Source organism: Erpetoichthys calabaricus, chromosome 2, assembly GCF_900747795.2.
Source record: "Erpetoichthys calabaricus chromosome 2, fErpCal1.3, whole genome shotgun sequence".
Taxonomy (NCBI): Eukaryota; Metazoa; Chordata; class Cladistia; order Polypteriformes; family Polypteridae; genus Erpetoichthys; species Erpetoichthys calabaricus.
The window spans coordinates 132041516-132056946 of NC_041395.2; the positions used below are offsets into that span (position 1 = coordinate 132041516).

At 35.6% G+C, this 15431-nt stretch overlaps 1 protein-coding gene across 1 annotated transcript; it reads left to right on the forward strand.

The window, feature by feature from the left end:
- Positions 1 to 233: 233 nt before the first annotated feature.
- LOC127526630 (extracellular calcium-sensing receptor-like) lies at positions 234 to 7355 on the forward strand. Its single transcript, XM_051922543.1, has 6 exons — positions 234 to 434; positions 1070 to 1409; positions 2835 to 3644; positions 3717 to 3944; positions 4144 to 4267; positions 6347 to 7355. The coding sequence occupies exons 1-6, from the start codon at positions 235 to 237 to the stop codon at positions 7243 to 7245; spliced, it is 2601 nt and encodes an 866-aa protein (XP_051778503.1). The 5' UTR covers position 234; the 3' UTR covers positions 7246 to 7355.
- The last annotated feature ends 8076 nt before the right edge of the window (positions 7356 to 15431 follow it).

The following is a 15431-nucleotide window of genomic DNA, read 5'->3' on the forward strand; positions in this document are numbered from 1 at the left end:
AATTTCAAAATTAACTTAAAGAGTAGGGGAGGAAGCATTGAACTGTGTGAAAGCAGATTTGATGTCACAGATTACAGTTTGTTTGGCTGTACAAATTCAAGCGTTTAATGCACCTAAGCATTAATGTAGGAGGAGCAATTTTGGTTTGATGGTGCATGAAAAAGTGGCTGATGAAATACTATATAAAAGCCCACACTTAAATAAACAAGGTCACAAAAGCATAACTGTTTTAAAATGATGCAGATATTCATATTACTTATGGCTCTTTTAACAAGGGCACAAGAGCCGTTTTGCAGATCTCTAAGTAAATCAGTTTTGCCAGTTTTTTCAAATGATGGGGATATTATAATTGGAGGTATCTTCTCATTTCACAATAACGTTATAGGCTTAAAACCTGCTTTCACATCAAAACCAGAACCTCTGAAATGCAAGGAGTAAGTAAATGCATGAATAAAAAAGAAAGAGAGAGAAATTCCTGTTTATTGAATTCATTAAGCTTACTGTACTGTACAGAATCATAATAGGTTAAAAGCTTTACAAATGATTTTAGTATCTGTTAGCATCTGGTCTGTTTACATAACCATTTTTAATATTTAGAAAATTTAAAGAGAAATGATTGATTTGTTTTATAATAGTGTGTTGTTTTGTAACTGAAATGAAAAAATCTTTATGGTTTCAGAGCTTATTATTAACCTTCCTACTCCAGTCTACTGTATATATTTTAATAGATTGTGACAAACTACAAATTTTGCACTTTTTAAATAAAATAAAATAAATCAAAGGGCATTACTACAAGAATTTTAGGAAATAACAGACACTAAATATTAAAGTAAGTAATAATTTAACAAAGCAATTTATCAGATTTGTATTTTTGTAACTGCTGGTAATTAATGACTACAAAAGGATAAGACAGTTTGAAAATGAATAGATGAAAGGAACTGATTTTTTGCTTCAGAATTATTTAAAATTTACTTAGTTAAAGCTATTATTCTTGTATTGGTGGTGACTTTACAAAAAAAAAGATTTTTATTCATAATTAGAATATTTTGTTAACATATTCTTTTTACAGCTTAAACTTGATGGAATTCCAGTTTGCTCAGACTATGATTTTTGCTATTGAGGAAATAAACAATAACACAGCACTACTACCAGACCTTTCTCTCGGTTATAAGATTTATGGTGACTGCAGTTCTGTAAACCTGGCTATGGCAGCAGCAATGGCATTGGTAAATGATGAAAATGAAGAAATAGTGTCGGGTAGTAATTGTAAAAAATCATCTACCATCTACGCTTTAATAGGACTTTCTGAATCACCACTCAGCATTTCTGTAGCAACATTTCTTTCTCCATTTCGTATACCAATGGTAAGTAATTATGTCTTATTGTTTAATCTGCAGCCTGCTGACACAGTGGACTGCACTGCTGCCTCATGGATTCATTGTCCTCGGCTTGAATCTTGTGCTTGGATGTTGACCATGTGGAGTTTGCATGATCTTCTTATTTCTGCATGGATTTCCTCGCCTGTCCCCAGATACATGCAGATTGGGTTAACTAACAAATTCCATATTAGCTACTGTGGTGTGTGCATGAATGGATGCTGAGGTCAACTCCTGTCCAGGTCAGCTTCTTATCTTGCACCCTGTGCTGGCAGAATAGGGTCTGGCAAATCTATAACTTTGAAATAAAATTAAGCAGGTTTGAGAATGTTATATAATATTGTGATATTTAATCCAACAGAAGTTTACCATGCAGCGTTTTAGTGAAAGCTTTGAATGAACAATTTCCTTCATTTCTTTCAAAGAATGAAGGTGTGATCTACTCCATAAATCTTTCTATAAGCAGAATTGCAATTTTTTTTTCCACAGCATTAGAGATTTTTACTGCTTATCAATGTTTAATGCATATTTAAACTCTAATCTGCCCCTTTGCGTTCAAAACTTTCAGGCTGTATCCTTGCCTACTGCATTTATACACAGATAACACCACTGCACAGTAAATTAAATGTCTTCCATTTCTGAGCTGTGAAATCAACTATTCTTCTTCAAATAGTATGTACTACACTTATGGTGTGTCATTGTGTCTACTGTGGATGACCTAGAAAAGTCGAAAACTTTGAAGAAATTATGAATAATCTCAGATAATGATAGTCACCCATTACATATGGCACATACATTTAGCAAACTGGGAAGGTTAGTTGTCTTGGAGACCCATGCCTAGAGGATGCCTAGAAGTATAAGATTTTAAAATTGTTTTCTTTTGAAACATTCAATTTAACCTGATGCTCCTGTATTTGTTTTTTTGAGGAGGGATGCAACTGAAGAGAAAAATGTAATGTTTTTTTTGAGAAAGCATGACTAAATAAAAGCCTTAATATCCCATTCTTTGTAAAGTATGTAGTTATCGTGCTTGTTATAAATAACAATTTATCTGTTTTACTGGATGATAAGGAAAACAGTGCTGATCCCAGCAGCGCTGCTCCATCACAGGGTACACTTACACACATATACCTATTTATTTACATTAATATTTGGTCTGTTAATTAACATGAACACCTTCTGGAGGAAACTGTAGTATCCAGCGAAATCCCATTTGGACCTCAGGTGAATGTGCAATCTCCACCAAGACAATGACTTGACCAGAGACTGAATTCAAGTCATTGGTGCCTTTTGGCAGTAGTATTGATTGCACTGTTATCCTCACTTTAAATATTCAACATTAAAATAAAAATAGCCTACCAGACATGGTTTTGCAAAGAAAGATTTGCAGTTCATACTAGGTTTCTGTGTCTAATATGAGTTATGTTAAAAGTGATGTACCATTTCTTACTTTCACAGGTGAGCTATTTTGCTACATGTGCTTGTCTTAGCAATAGAAATGAATATCCAACGTTTTTCAGAACAATACCCAGTGATTACCATCAAAGTAAAGCCTTAGCAAAACTTGTGAAACAATTTGGGTGGACTTGGATTGGTGTTATACAAAGTGACAATGATTATGGAATATATGGAACGGCTACATTCATTGAAGCTGTTCAGATGGAAGGAGTTTGCATTGAATATACTGCTGCCATCTCAAGATACAATCCGCTTGAACAATACCATGAAACTGTAAATATTATCAAACAGTCAACTGCTAAGGTTATTGTTGCTTTCACATCTTTTGTAGACTTGGAGATTTTAATTCAGGAAATTGCACTTCAGAATATTACCGGTTTACAATGGATAGGTTGTGAAGCCTGGATTTCAAATGCTAAACTCACAGCTAATGAAATGTATAGAATTCTTGATGGAGCCCTTGGATTTGCAATAACTAATGCAGTCATACCTGGTCTGAAAGAATTTTTGAGTAACATTCATCCATCTGACACACCTGCTAATTCTGTCATGGATGAGTTTTGGGAGAATATTTTTAACTGCACCTTCACTTCCCAAAATGCCACTGACACAAACAAACTATGTGAAGCAGCAAAGCAATTGAGTGATATAAATAACCAATACACAGATGTGTCAGACTTGCGAATTGCTAAAAATATTTATAAAGGAATGTATGCAATAGCTCATGCACTACATGATATGTCAATTTGTCCTACTGCTGAACGGACGCAAAATGAGTGTATAGATATTTGGAAAACAAGACCATGGCAGGTAGGAACGATGTAGTCTACATAAAATTAAACTGCTTGTATTACTTGATAGTAATTTAATCTGCTTGAACAGGTACTTGATTCCCTAAAAAAAGTCAACTTTACAATGATGCAAGGAGAAAGTATATTTTTTGATGGGAATGGTGATATAGTGGCCCACTATGAGTTGTTAAACTGGCAAATCAACCAAGAAGGAGTAATCCAGTTGGTACCAGTGGGTATCTATGATGCATCACTACCAGAAGGACAACAATTGAAAATACATAATAACAGTATTATCTGGGGAGGATCTCAAAAAAAGGTAATTTTTTTAGACATGTTGTTTAAAATTCATACATTATAAAGGAAATTGTATCTAATTTACACACTGAAAACATTGTTTAATGTTATAATAACTGGACAATGCCATGATCATGCACTAGAGCCAATTATCTGCTCCCTTTTAAGAAAAACTATCATAAAGTGAGTACTTATCACTATTTTTCCCAATTTCCTTCAAGGTGCCTCGATCAGTCTGTAGCAAGAGCTGCACTCCAGGAACTTTTAAGGCAGCTCAAAAAGGAAGGCCTTCTTGCTGCTATGACTGCATCCTCTGTGCAGATGGAGAAATCAGCAATACAACAGGTTGGCTATTAATAAAGAATATTAATAACAGCATTGCTAGTCAACATGTTGAGGCAGCTACGTATATTTGAAAATAAATGTTATCAATGTTTCATATTTGTGTTAAAAAAATAGAAAAAGTCTGAATTAGCATAAGCCACCCTAATTTGGGTTTTACATAAGAAATATAATGATTTATTTCATGAGTGACAAGTACATAATAAACAGGAATAACTGCATGAAATGTTTGAAATATTAAATGTGCACTTCAATTTAAATGTTTAAACTCTAAATATCCTCAATTATAATAGAAGAAAATGACAAATAACATTATATCCATAATCACTGTCCTTAAAATGGTCTAAAATGATGCCCCAGATACTTATGCATTTGTTGACATACATTTGCCATTTTTAATATTCTGGGAGTGGCTATTAGAAGCTAAGACTACTGGTAAAGAATCAAATATCCCAAAATATTGTCATATTCGTGATCTGCAATGGCAAACAACGCTCCATATGCCTATATTACCCATTTTTTGGAGGTTTAATGAAAAGGACTAACTTTCTCTCCAGAAATATCATTTAGGGGTGAACTCGTAAGATCAGTTGCTGTGCCATGCACAACTTCAAGACCTTCTGATCATTTTTGCTGAAGACACCTATTGGTTTACTCTTTATCATAAGGATCTAATTTCCTTCATATTGTTCAAAAATGGCCTAAAATGTTATTTTTCGGTATTATAGAGGGCAAAAACTTGGGGTAACCCAAAAAGCTGAATGTCTTGCATAACTAGACATCAAGACACATCGAACGGTTTTCTCAGACCAGGAGGCGCTGGACAAAAAAACAGAGGTCAAAGCATTCATAAGTAATTCTTATGAATAAAATTGGGCAAGGATTTTGAAATTTCAGCAGCTATAATTCATTTAGTAGTGTTTAAATGTGCAAATGCAGTATCATTTCACAGGTTTGCCCATAACCCCATGAAAACAAAATTCAGATATCTACTATATGTTGTTTTCACTAAAGTTCAGAGTATTTTAATAAGAAGATTCAGTGTAGTGTATTTATCAATACTTCTTTTTCCTTTGGAAACATTATGTAGGGTAAACACTTACAGAACAAAATTACACTTCATAACTGTGTATTCTTGAATCCATGCAAATGCAGCACACTAGAAAAAAGCTTTCAATGTCTGAGCATGTTAAGATGTCCCCATAACATGCTAATTGGATGCCTTGGACAGAGTCCACTTGAAAGAGACAAGTGCTAAGGCATTACTGTACGTTGGCTGGACATGAAGTTCATGAAAATTCTTTAGGATCTTTTATAAACTGTTGTTGGAGTTATGGCAGTTTGATCTACCCTGTTCTGTCTGTTGTCACTGTGATTCTCTATAACACCAACAGGACAGAATGTGAATTATTATATGAAGTAGAAAACACACACTATCATATTGAAAATGCCATAAAACGTGTAGCATTATAGATATTGGAGTGTTCAAATAAAGCTTACTATATTTTGTTTTGTATTTCAATAAAAATTAGATGACAAAAAATACTATATGGAACAATAAAGAGCTACTCTCATGAAGATATTGCAGAGTAAATTAATACAGATAGATAGATAGATAGATAGATAGATAGATAGATAGATAGATAGATAGATAGATAGATAGATAGATAGATAGATAGATAGATAGATAGATAGATAGATAGATAGATAGATAGATAGATAGATAGATAGATAGAGTAAGCTTTATTTGGTCGAATATTTAGCTACTGAGTTTAATGTTTATGAGCTGGAGGCTGTCTCAGAAACGTTAGTCACAAGAGAGGCACGGCCCTGGACAGGGTACCAGTTCATCATGGAATTAACTCATTCACACCCCTACACTCATTTATACTGGGCTAATTTAAAGTAGCCAAGTAACCTCTGGTCAAAGCTGATACAATGAGAAATGTACCTTTTGTATTGTTACATTGTTTACCTTCTAAAAATCTGTTCAAAATGACAAATATTGTGATGCATTATGCTTATAATCTGGGCTCTGCTTGACAATTCATGACACATTAATTTTTTCAATTTATTTTGCAGATTCCATTGAATGTTTAAAGTGTCCTGAGGAATATAGGTCCAATGAGGAAAGAGATAAGTGCATCTTAAAGGATGTGGAATTTCTGACATTTGGTGAAATCATGGGAGTAATACTGACAGTGTTTACACTGCTTGGAGCCTGCTTGACTGTGTCTGTAGCATTTGTTTTCTTCTGCCATAGAAAAACTCCTATTGTGAGAGCCAATAACTCTGAATTAAGCTTTCTCCTTTTATTTTCTTTAACATTGTGCTTTCTTTGCTCCCTCACGTTCATTGGCCAGCCCTCAGATTGGTCTTGCATGTTTCGCCATACAGTCTTTGGGATTACATTTGTTATGTGCATATCTTGCATCTTAGCAAAAACTATAGTTGTTTTAATTGCATTCAATGCCACACGGCCCGGGGCTAATGTCATGAAATGGTTTGGGCCATCTCAACAGAGGTTAAGTGTTTTTATCTTAACATTTATTCAGGCCTTCCTTTGCATGGTCTGGTTAACAATTTCACCTCCATTTTTTTCCTTAAACATAAACTCATATAAGCACAAAATCATTTTTGAGTGTGATCTCGGGTCAACAGTAGCCTTTTACATCATGTTGGGGTATATAGGGGTTCTCTCTGCTTTGTGCTTTGTGCTGTCCTTTTTAGCTCGAAAATTACCAGATAATTTTAATGAAGCAAAGTTCATCACCTTCAGTATGATCATCTTCTGTGCAGTTTGGCTGACTTTTATACCAGCTTATATCAGCTCTCCTGGAAAATACACTGTGGCTGTCGAGATATTTGCAATCTTAGCTTCAAGTTTTGCTTTGCTTTTCTGCATTTTTTCACCCAAATGTTATATAATACTATTAAAGCCAGAACAAAATACAAAGAAATCTGTAATAGGCAAAAAATGATGGAGATCAGTCACCAAATGAAATGCAAAAGTATTTAACAATAAACATATATGTTTATAAACACTTTCTTTTAATGTTGAATCATACTGTGCATTTAAGAAATACAAACAACAACAACATGAGAAATCTGTAATAAATAAATAATTTGCAAAATAAAGTTTATTTTATCTTTAAGCTGCAATTCATTTTGCCCACCTAACTTTCTATCTAAGTGACGTAAATACTAATCTGCATAAAATTCACCTTAATAAAAGAATCTGTTTCAGTGTCTCCATTTGCTATGTCTCTGTCATTCCAAAAGATTGCATATCACAAACATTATCTGTGACAAAATGCATTGCATTTATCATTTCAATAGATGGTGCATCACAAGCTTTAACATTACTTTTATGAATCCCATTTCAAATGGCATATAACAGAGACTTATGCATTGCATGGTGCAATGCAAATGTTAATGCTAGGTGTATGTTGATTTCAACTATCTTAGGTGGGTTGCACAGCTAGTAATAATAATAATAAAAAAAAAAATTCAAAATTTTTCATGTTTACAACTGATACTGTAGTATATACATGAAATAGATGATATAATCAAATGAAAAATTCACATGATCATTCTGTGCATTCTATCTAAATTAAAAAGACATAATGCATTGCATGAAATGCAGTGTGTCAGAAAACTCTCTTTTTGGTAAAATGAAGGAGAGGTGAGGGAATTGATGATGATCAGATCAGATAAATTCCAACATCAGAAATACGAAATGGCTGCACAGCTGGTGTAAAGGACAGTGGACTTATGAAAATATTACAGAGAAGAGTAGAAAGAATTTGGCATGTTTTACAAAGTGGAGCTAAATTGTTTGAAATTAGGTGGATTAATAAATTGAGTCATTAAAAGATGGTCCACTTTCATTTTAATTATTCTTTAAAAGAAAACATAAGAAGTAAGAGTAAGAAAAAGTACCTAAAGACGTACCATTTTGTATTATAATAGGTTTTGTCTATATTACTGGTATTTTGTTCTGAACTTAAATGTAATCCATGGTAAATATGCAAATACATGTATTACTTATTGCTGTTTTATTGCTATATTATTATCATTATTATTAATCCAGTTGTGATATGTGATGACTTCAATCATGTGACTTTGGAAGGAACTATGACAAATTTCCATCAGTCTGTGTCTTGTTCTACTCAAGAAAATAGCTGTGTTCCTTTAATGTGGGTAGTAACATTCTTCACATCTTCAGCAACTCTGTAATGGCTCTTGGTTTTCTACTCTGTGGTGTGCTAGGCCCACTGAATCAACTATCTGTTAAAAGGGCAGACTTAGGTATGGGATGCACTTTGGACCCCTTGGAAACTGTAGTGAAGAAGAGAGTTAAAGCAAAACTGAGTGTCATTATAAACAATGCTGCACATCTTCACTTTGCCACACTAGCACTGAGTACTTTCAGCCAACAAATTATTCAGCAGAATTGTGTCAACAAATGCTATTGGCGTTTATACCAACAGCAGTACACCTGTATAATGCTTCACGATTACTGTGACAGCCAAGTCATAAGTTTTCTTTCTTTTTAATTTTCTTTCTTTTTATTCATTCTGGTGTGTGTTCAGACTGTAGGGCATATCTATCTATCTATCTATCTATCTATCTATCTATCTATCTATCTATCTATCTATCTATCTATCTATCTATCTATCTATCTATCTATCTATCTATCTTTTCAGTTGTATTGGCTGCAAATGGCTTTTTGTGAAAAATTATTCATTGTGATTAAGATGGGTTACATGACAATATAAAAAACAGTATAGATAAGAAAAAAGAGACAAAAACATATATATGACAAATCATAATATTCAAGGTAAGAGAGTAGTGGTGGCTCCCATGCAGATGTAACTATGGGAAGGATGGACACTCTTATTAAAATATGTGTTTGTATTGTCAGCATTGCTTTTTACCTAAAGCATCCAATTAGAAAAAGGATGGCTGTTTGCTTAAGTGGCCTTATGGCAGATGGGTAGGGACAGCATATTTTTGTCATACTCCTGTGATATACAGTGTTTCATGGCTGGCAGGATTGATGCATTCTGCAAATTGTTCCAATAGTTCTCTGGACTTGCCCAAATAAAACTCAGTGATTCTTAAGTCCACAGATATCATCAACGCAAACCAAGTAAAAACTGGTGAAACCTGCTGAAAACATGTTCCTCATCTCCATTTGCCTGTTGTTTCTTCTGAGGGATGCTTCATTCTGATGCTTTTTCTGGTGGTCAGATCAGGGAAATCTCTAGTAGACCTATCATATTTCCTAGAATACATGTAATGATATTCAAGCAATTTGTTCAACTCAGGAAGTGGTGTGTTTAGTCTGTGCCACAGGCAAGTTATATCCTGCAGTCTATAATGATATGGTTGCACTTGTTGATGGTGGTGTCAACTGAGAGCTCAAGGAGGACCTCAACTTCCTAAATGTTCAAAAAGAAGTCCTTCCCTACATCACTTAATAGAATCATACTCATAAATTATCATGGATATTTCAGGAGTGAATGTGAAATAATTATTTCTTTCTGTCAATTATGGTTATGTACTGAATGTTATCCAACATAGTCCCTGGTTTCTCTTTGCATACCAGACCATATTTCTCTTTACATACTGAACCAAATCAGTGTTTCATAAACTTGTCCACAACATGCTTTGCCATGCATTGTACCTCCAGTTACTGTACTACAGCATTTTGGGATGCAGCTTCATAGAGATGATGACTTGTTGAATCTTGAAGAGCACTCATTCTTGCATGCAAATTTCATTTCTGAAAGTCCATTATTCCTCAGATGGCCACTGCTGTGTTAATCTTCTGGCCAGGATAGCTCTGTAGAAGTACAGTTCTGAGAGCCTGTAAAGGTTCATCTGTTTCTGTAAATTGCTTAAAGTGTTGACATGTTACATTTTGGAAGTCAACAAATGAAAAATGTTGACAAGCAATTACACTTCGTAAGCATGAGCACTGTTATGGTAAAAACCACTGGGACATCTCTCATGCAACAGGCAGGAGCACAGGCCACTACGGCTTGTATCAATTTGTAGCATGATAGGCTTGGTAACATCATAGTACAGGATAACTGGTGTTGTTGTGAGCAGACATTTGATCTTACACACTACCTAGTACCAGGGAACTAGTCTGCATCCAGCAGTCTACATAACAGCTCACACATCTCCTGGTATACATATAAAAAGACATGTGACAAACTTTTCAAACCTCTGGATGCCTGTACTTACCAGTATTTTTTACTATATTGCTTATCCAATTTGATTGGCTCTGTAAATGGAGGTAAGTGGTTGTCTTGCTCAACTTTCCTAGCTGTGCCTGTCTTGTCTACCAGGATGGTGTAACTGTGTTTGGGAAAGAACTTAGTGGAATATAAAGAATGCCTCTTGAAAGTTCTTACTCAACTGGAAGAATGCGGTTTAAAAGTTTCCACTGAAACATGTCAATTTTCTCATAACTAACTCAAGTATCTTGGAATGTTGTAATTCGCCTGCCAGGCATTACCACTTTAAAGGAAAGAGTTCTAAGAATATTGTGAAGATGGCTTACACATAGGTCTGATCACAGTTACATTTTTCTCTTAGAGTACTCTTGAATGATGCCACCAAAACGTTTTCGACAAAAGAGTCAGCTGAACCCTTTCATTTCATTGAAGCAGGGATGACAAAGTTAGAGGAGCAAGATCCTAATAAAGTGAGGTTCACCCAAGTTTATCATATAGTTACTGAGGGCCTCAGATGCTATAAAGCCATTTATGATAAGAAAAAGAAAAGCTCTGTACAAACCTCCCTTGATGCTTATTTCAAGAAATAAAATCCGCTTGGAAATACCTCTTTTTTTTGTATGTGTCTCAATGTCTGACATCTTTTGATTCTGATCGCAGATGGTCCCGAACTATAATGTAACAGGTGTCTGGTCACACTTATAGGTAATCTAACTTAGACACCATTAAAATATCCGACTACGCCACCCAGTTTTATTAAGAGACTGGGAACTCCTGAAATTTACCAATAATAGCACACAGGTTTCTTTAAATTTGGCAGTGAGTAAACACACAATGAAAGACACAACAGTAATTTTAGAAAAAAGCAACAGTAAGTTCTATTACATGAGATAATATAAGGTACATTAAAAAGATAAACGAACATAACAAAAACTAAACATATCAGGAATCAATTTCCATTTTTTAAAAAGGAAAATACACAGTCCACCCTCTAAAAGTCCGTTAAAAATAAGAATTGGAGGATACAACCTTTAGTGGTGCAGAGTCCAGTTTGTGCACTGTGTTACCCCAACACTTAATTGTTCAACTGTCCATGGATGCACTCTGTTCCCCGGACACACGTTCCCCTACAGAAGTTGTGTCAAAATGTTGAATCCCTGTCAGCGTCTCTTCGTTGTTCCTTTATCTTCCACTCTGGGCTCCTTGTGTTGCTGGGACCTAGGCACGCCTCATTTCTCGTCTGTCAGCTTTGCTTGGTCCTCTCATGCGGCTTCCCTCTTTCGGTGGACCCACAACTGGCGTCTCCTTGTGGAGCTGTCTCTTCCTCCCTGGAAGTAAATGTTGCCGTCCTTGTGCCTCACGTCGTGCCAGCCAGGTACCCTCGTCTGCCTGCGAGCCCCTGTGCTCTGTCCGTGTCTTGGCAGCGTTTTCTGTGGACTGTCCACTCTGCCTTCTGCTGCCAGGAGTTTTTATCTACTTCAGTCCCTGCCATTATCAGTTCTGGACAATCAGATTAAACAATGGTACATCTGCATTTCCTGGGTTTAGCAATTAATGAAAACACAAGTTAAAAAAAGGAATTGTTACCAATCATGAATAAGTACAGATATGCTGATTAGAAACCAATATTTCCAAGTCAGGTAAATACAGACATCCTCCAAGGCCAGACTTCAAAGTGGCGACTCCTTTGCAAGACAGCAAATACCTCCACAAACAACCCTGACACAATCAGTAACTGGATTATCCAGGATCCTCCAAGGAAGCAGCAGTTCTTTTATCACACATGGTATTGTTGGTAATCTCAACCAGCCATAAACTTCAAAGTGGTGACTCCTTTGCAATACAGCAAATACTTACATCCTGCAGACAGCCTTTTAACTTCTCACCCCCCAGTCCCAACAATGGGTGCCTAATGGAACCACCCAGGGCACAAAAAAAAATGTACCCCTCTGACATCAAGATGCCTACTTTGTAGTCTGGTGCCAACCTTGCCATTACATGGGGTGTCACATGGACATATTGTCTCTGAACAAAGATTAGCTGACAATTCAGAAAAAAATTAAAACAGTCACCAACCAGAACAACCTACTGACTTGGCAGTACAAAATTCAAAATAAGCAGAAAGTCTCAGACCAGTAGAGTTAGGCAGATGGAACTGGAAAGCATATGAATTGCAATATCCCTGTGTATCACATCTAATGTATGGCTATTAAATTGATAATAATGAAGAATAACTACCTGCATGGGGCAAAGTTTTTGATGATGTCCAAAAACATGTTAACATATGTTTTAACTAATGCTAAGCTAAATACTGCTAGTGCACAAAGGTTTGGTTTAGTGACTTACAATTTTAAAATTCAGTTTAATCAATGATGAAACAATATTGATGTTGATTCATTCCTTTTTGTGTAAAGAAGAGAATAAATGGAATATGCTAGCAATATAAAGTGAAAGGGTTGTAGCAACCGCAAAATACGGGATGCGATTACTACACTTCACAACCCGACAGGGGGTGGATGATGTTTGAAGGCACAATAGCATAACCATATTCGGTCCTCGTCCCCTCTTGTCACTATGCCTTTCTAAATAATTTGCAGAAAATAAAGCGCAGCAGGAAATGGGACAGAAAAAATGTATTAACAGTTGTTGTTTACATTAACTTGCCCGGTGCCTGAGTGCTCATTAGTGAACCCCTTCCCCAGACGCCCTCCCTAGCACCCAAATCCTAACCCCCAGTTTGACACAGACAATAAAAAGAAAAAAGTAAATAATAAGAAAAACTGTTTTTTGAGAATGCAAAAGAAAGATTTAGCTTAGTCCACCATATAAGAAAACAAGAAACCCTGCAGTTCAGTTCCTCTTGTAAGGCAGGAGGAAGCACAACAGTCCTTTGTCGAACCGGCTTCACCGTGGAAACTATCACGAAGAATGAAACTCAGGTATCTGACTCACCAGACGGGAGCACTCGGAGAACACCAGACCCTGGCCTCTTCTCGGGGATTCGTCACTTGAATATTTCTTCGGGGTGGCCACCCATAAATAGCAGATGTCCCTGGGTGAAGTAAGATCCTGAATAGTTCTTTGAGCGTGGATAGTCAATGCGTTGCCTTCAGCCTTATCCTTCCTTTTTCCTCTCTTTTACTTGTTCCACCATTCCCCTTAAAAAGAAAAGTTTCCCGCCGAAAATCCTTGCCCCTCTCGGTTGTCACTACAACTGCGCCACCATGCTGCCCTAAATGCAGTTATTTCCAAATAATTAAAATACTCAAGGTCATGCAGTTAGTTCTGTGGTGTTCTTTCTATTTCAAAAATGTTATTTGTTAGGCCAGATTGGCTGCAATCAGAATATGCAACTACAACAACAACTAAAATTATGAACAGGTCAAAATAAAATACAGTATAATAGTTAAAACAAAAAGATTGGGTCAAAATATATATACATTGTGAGACATGCAAGCTTAGGGAACTTTTTACAGGCTTTGGGAAAAAGGAAAATAAGATAACAGTGCAACACCATTGATAATGTGTGTTTCATTTGTTCCCCAAGAGTGACAGAGAAATCCCTGGAAGATATCTGATATTATTGCCAACACACCATCACAATTCCTGCTCCTATCGGTCCACCCTATAATTAAATCTTTGTCCACCCAGAAATCATCATTCTCTCCTCTGATCAGTATAGAGCTCCTCTAGTCAAAACCCTTTCCACTTGGCTAATGCCTTCATTTCATTTACGCACATTTTGTGACTTTTTTTTGTCCTACGGACACCTTTAATGAATGGGAGATTCTTATGGACCCCAAGCTTTGTTTTGACTTTGGTACTCCTCTGTTCCCAATACATATACAGTACTTCCAACATGTTAATAAGGTTTAATGCACTAGATTGACACAGTCCAGGTTTAATGATGTTAATGATGTTTCATATGTTTGTAACAATGGTATGTTTTATGAAGAATGAATGGCCATTTGATGAGGCTAGCCCACATCTAGAACAATGTATCATCCAATTTGCAAACAGATTCTGAAGAATAAGTTCAAATGCAGGTAGATAAGAAGTGTATAAAAGCTTGAAAAAACTCAGTCAATTATCTTATACTGGCAGGGATACCAGACAATGCCAAATTACCACTGGAGTGGAAGCAAAAACTATATTTTGGAATGAAACATTGTCTGTTTTGTTCTCCTGTACAAATTGCAAATCTGTGCAAAATTGGAGGGAGGTTCAATGATTGAATTGCATACTGGCGTTGACTAAATTTTGAAATGAAACAGAATCTACCGTGTATCCCCTGTGTTGATTTGCACACCAGACAAACACAGATACAAACAGAAATATACAGCTTTATATATTAGATTTGACCTTAAGAAGCAAGTACTACAAGTGCTACACTATAGTGCATAACAATACATGCAAAATTACAGTATAACATAAGTTATAATGTGAAAGAAACACAGCAAAAGGAACCAAAATATGTAATAAGTTATAGCACAATAGTGAAGAGAATAATTAAATACTGTAGGGTAAGCAAAAGCCAGTAGAAAAGGTCTGCAACAGTTATTTTAAGCTGTATTTTATTTTCATAGCTACTTAGTATTTCTGGTACCATGTATTGTTTACAGTTTATCTATGGAGTAAAATACTCAAGGATATTAACAGCAGACATGGGATTTATATCCTAAATTAGTTTTTTGTCATCTAAAGTGTATCCACTGAGAAAAAAATTCTCAAGATACTATGTTTAAAGTTGTACAAACTCGGCTGTTGGTTAGACCAATTTAAATTACTCATTTTGTCTTCTGAGATTTACATTTGCTAAATTGCACATTCAACCAATGTATTCTGTAAATGACTGGTTACTTATTAATATATAAATAATGGAAGAGTTCAGGGCAGTCATACAGACCAATCTGTTT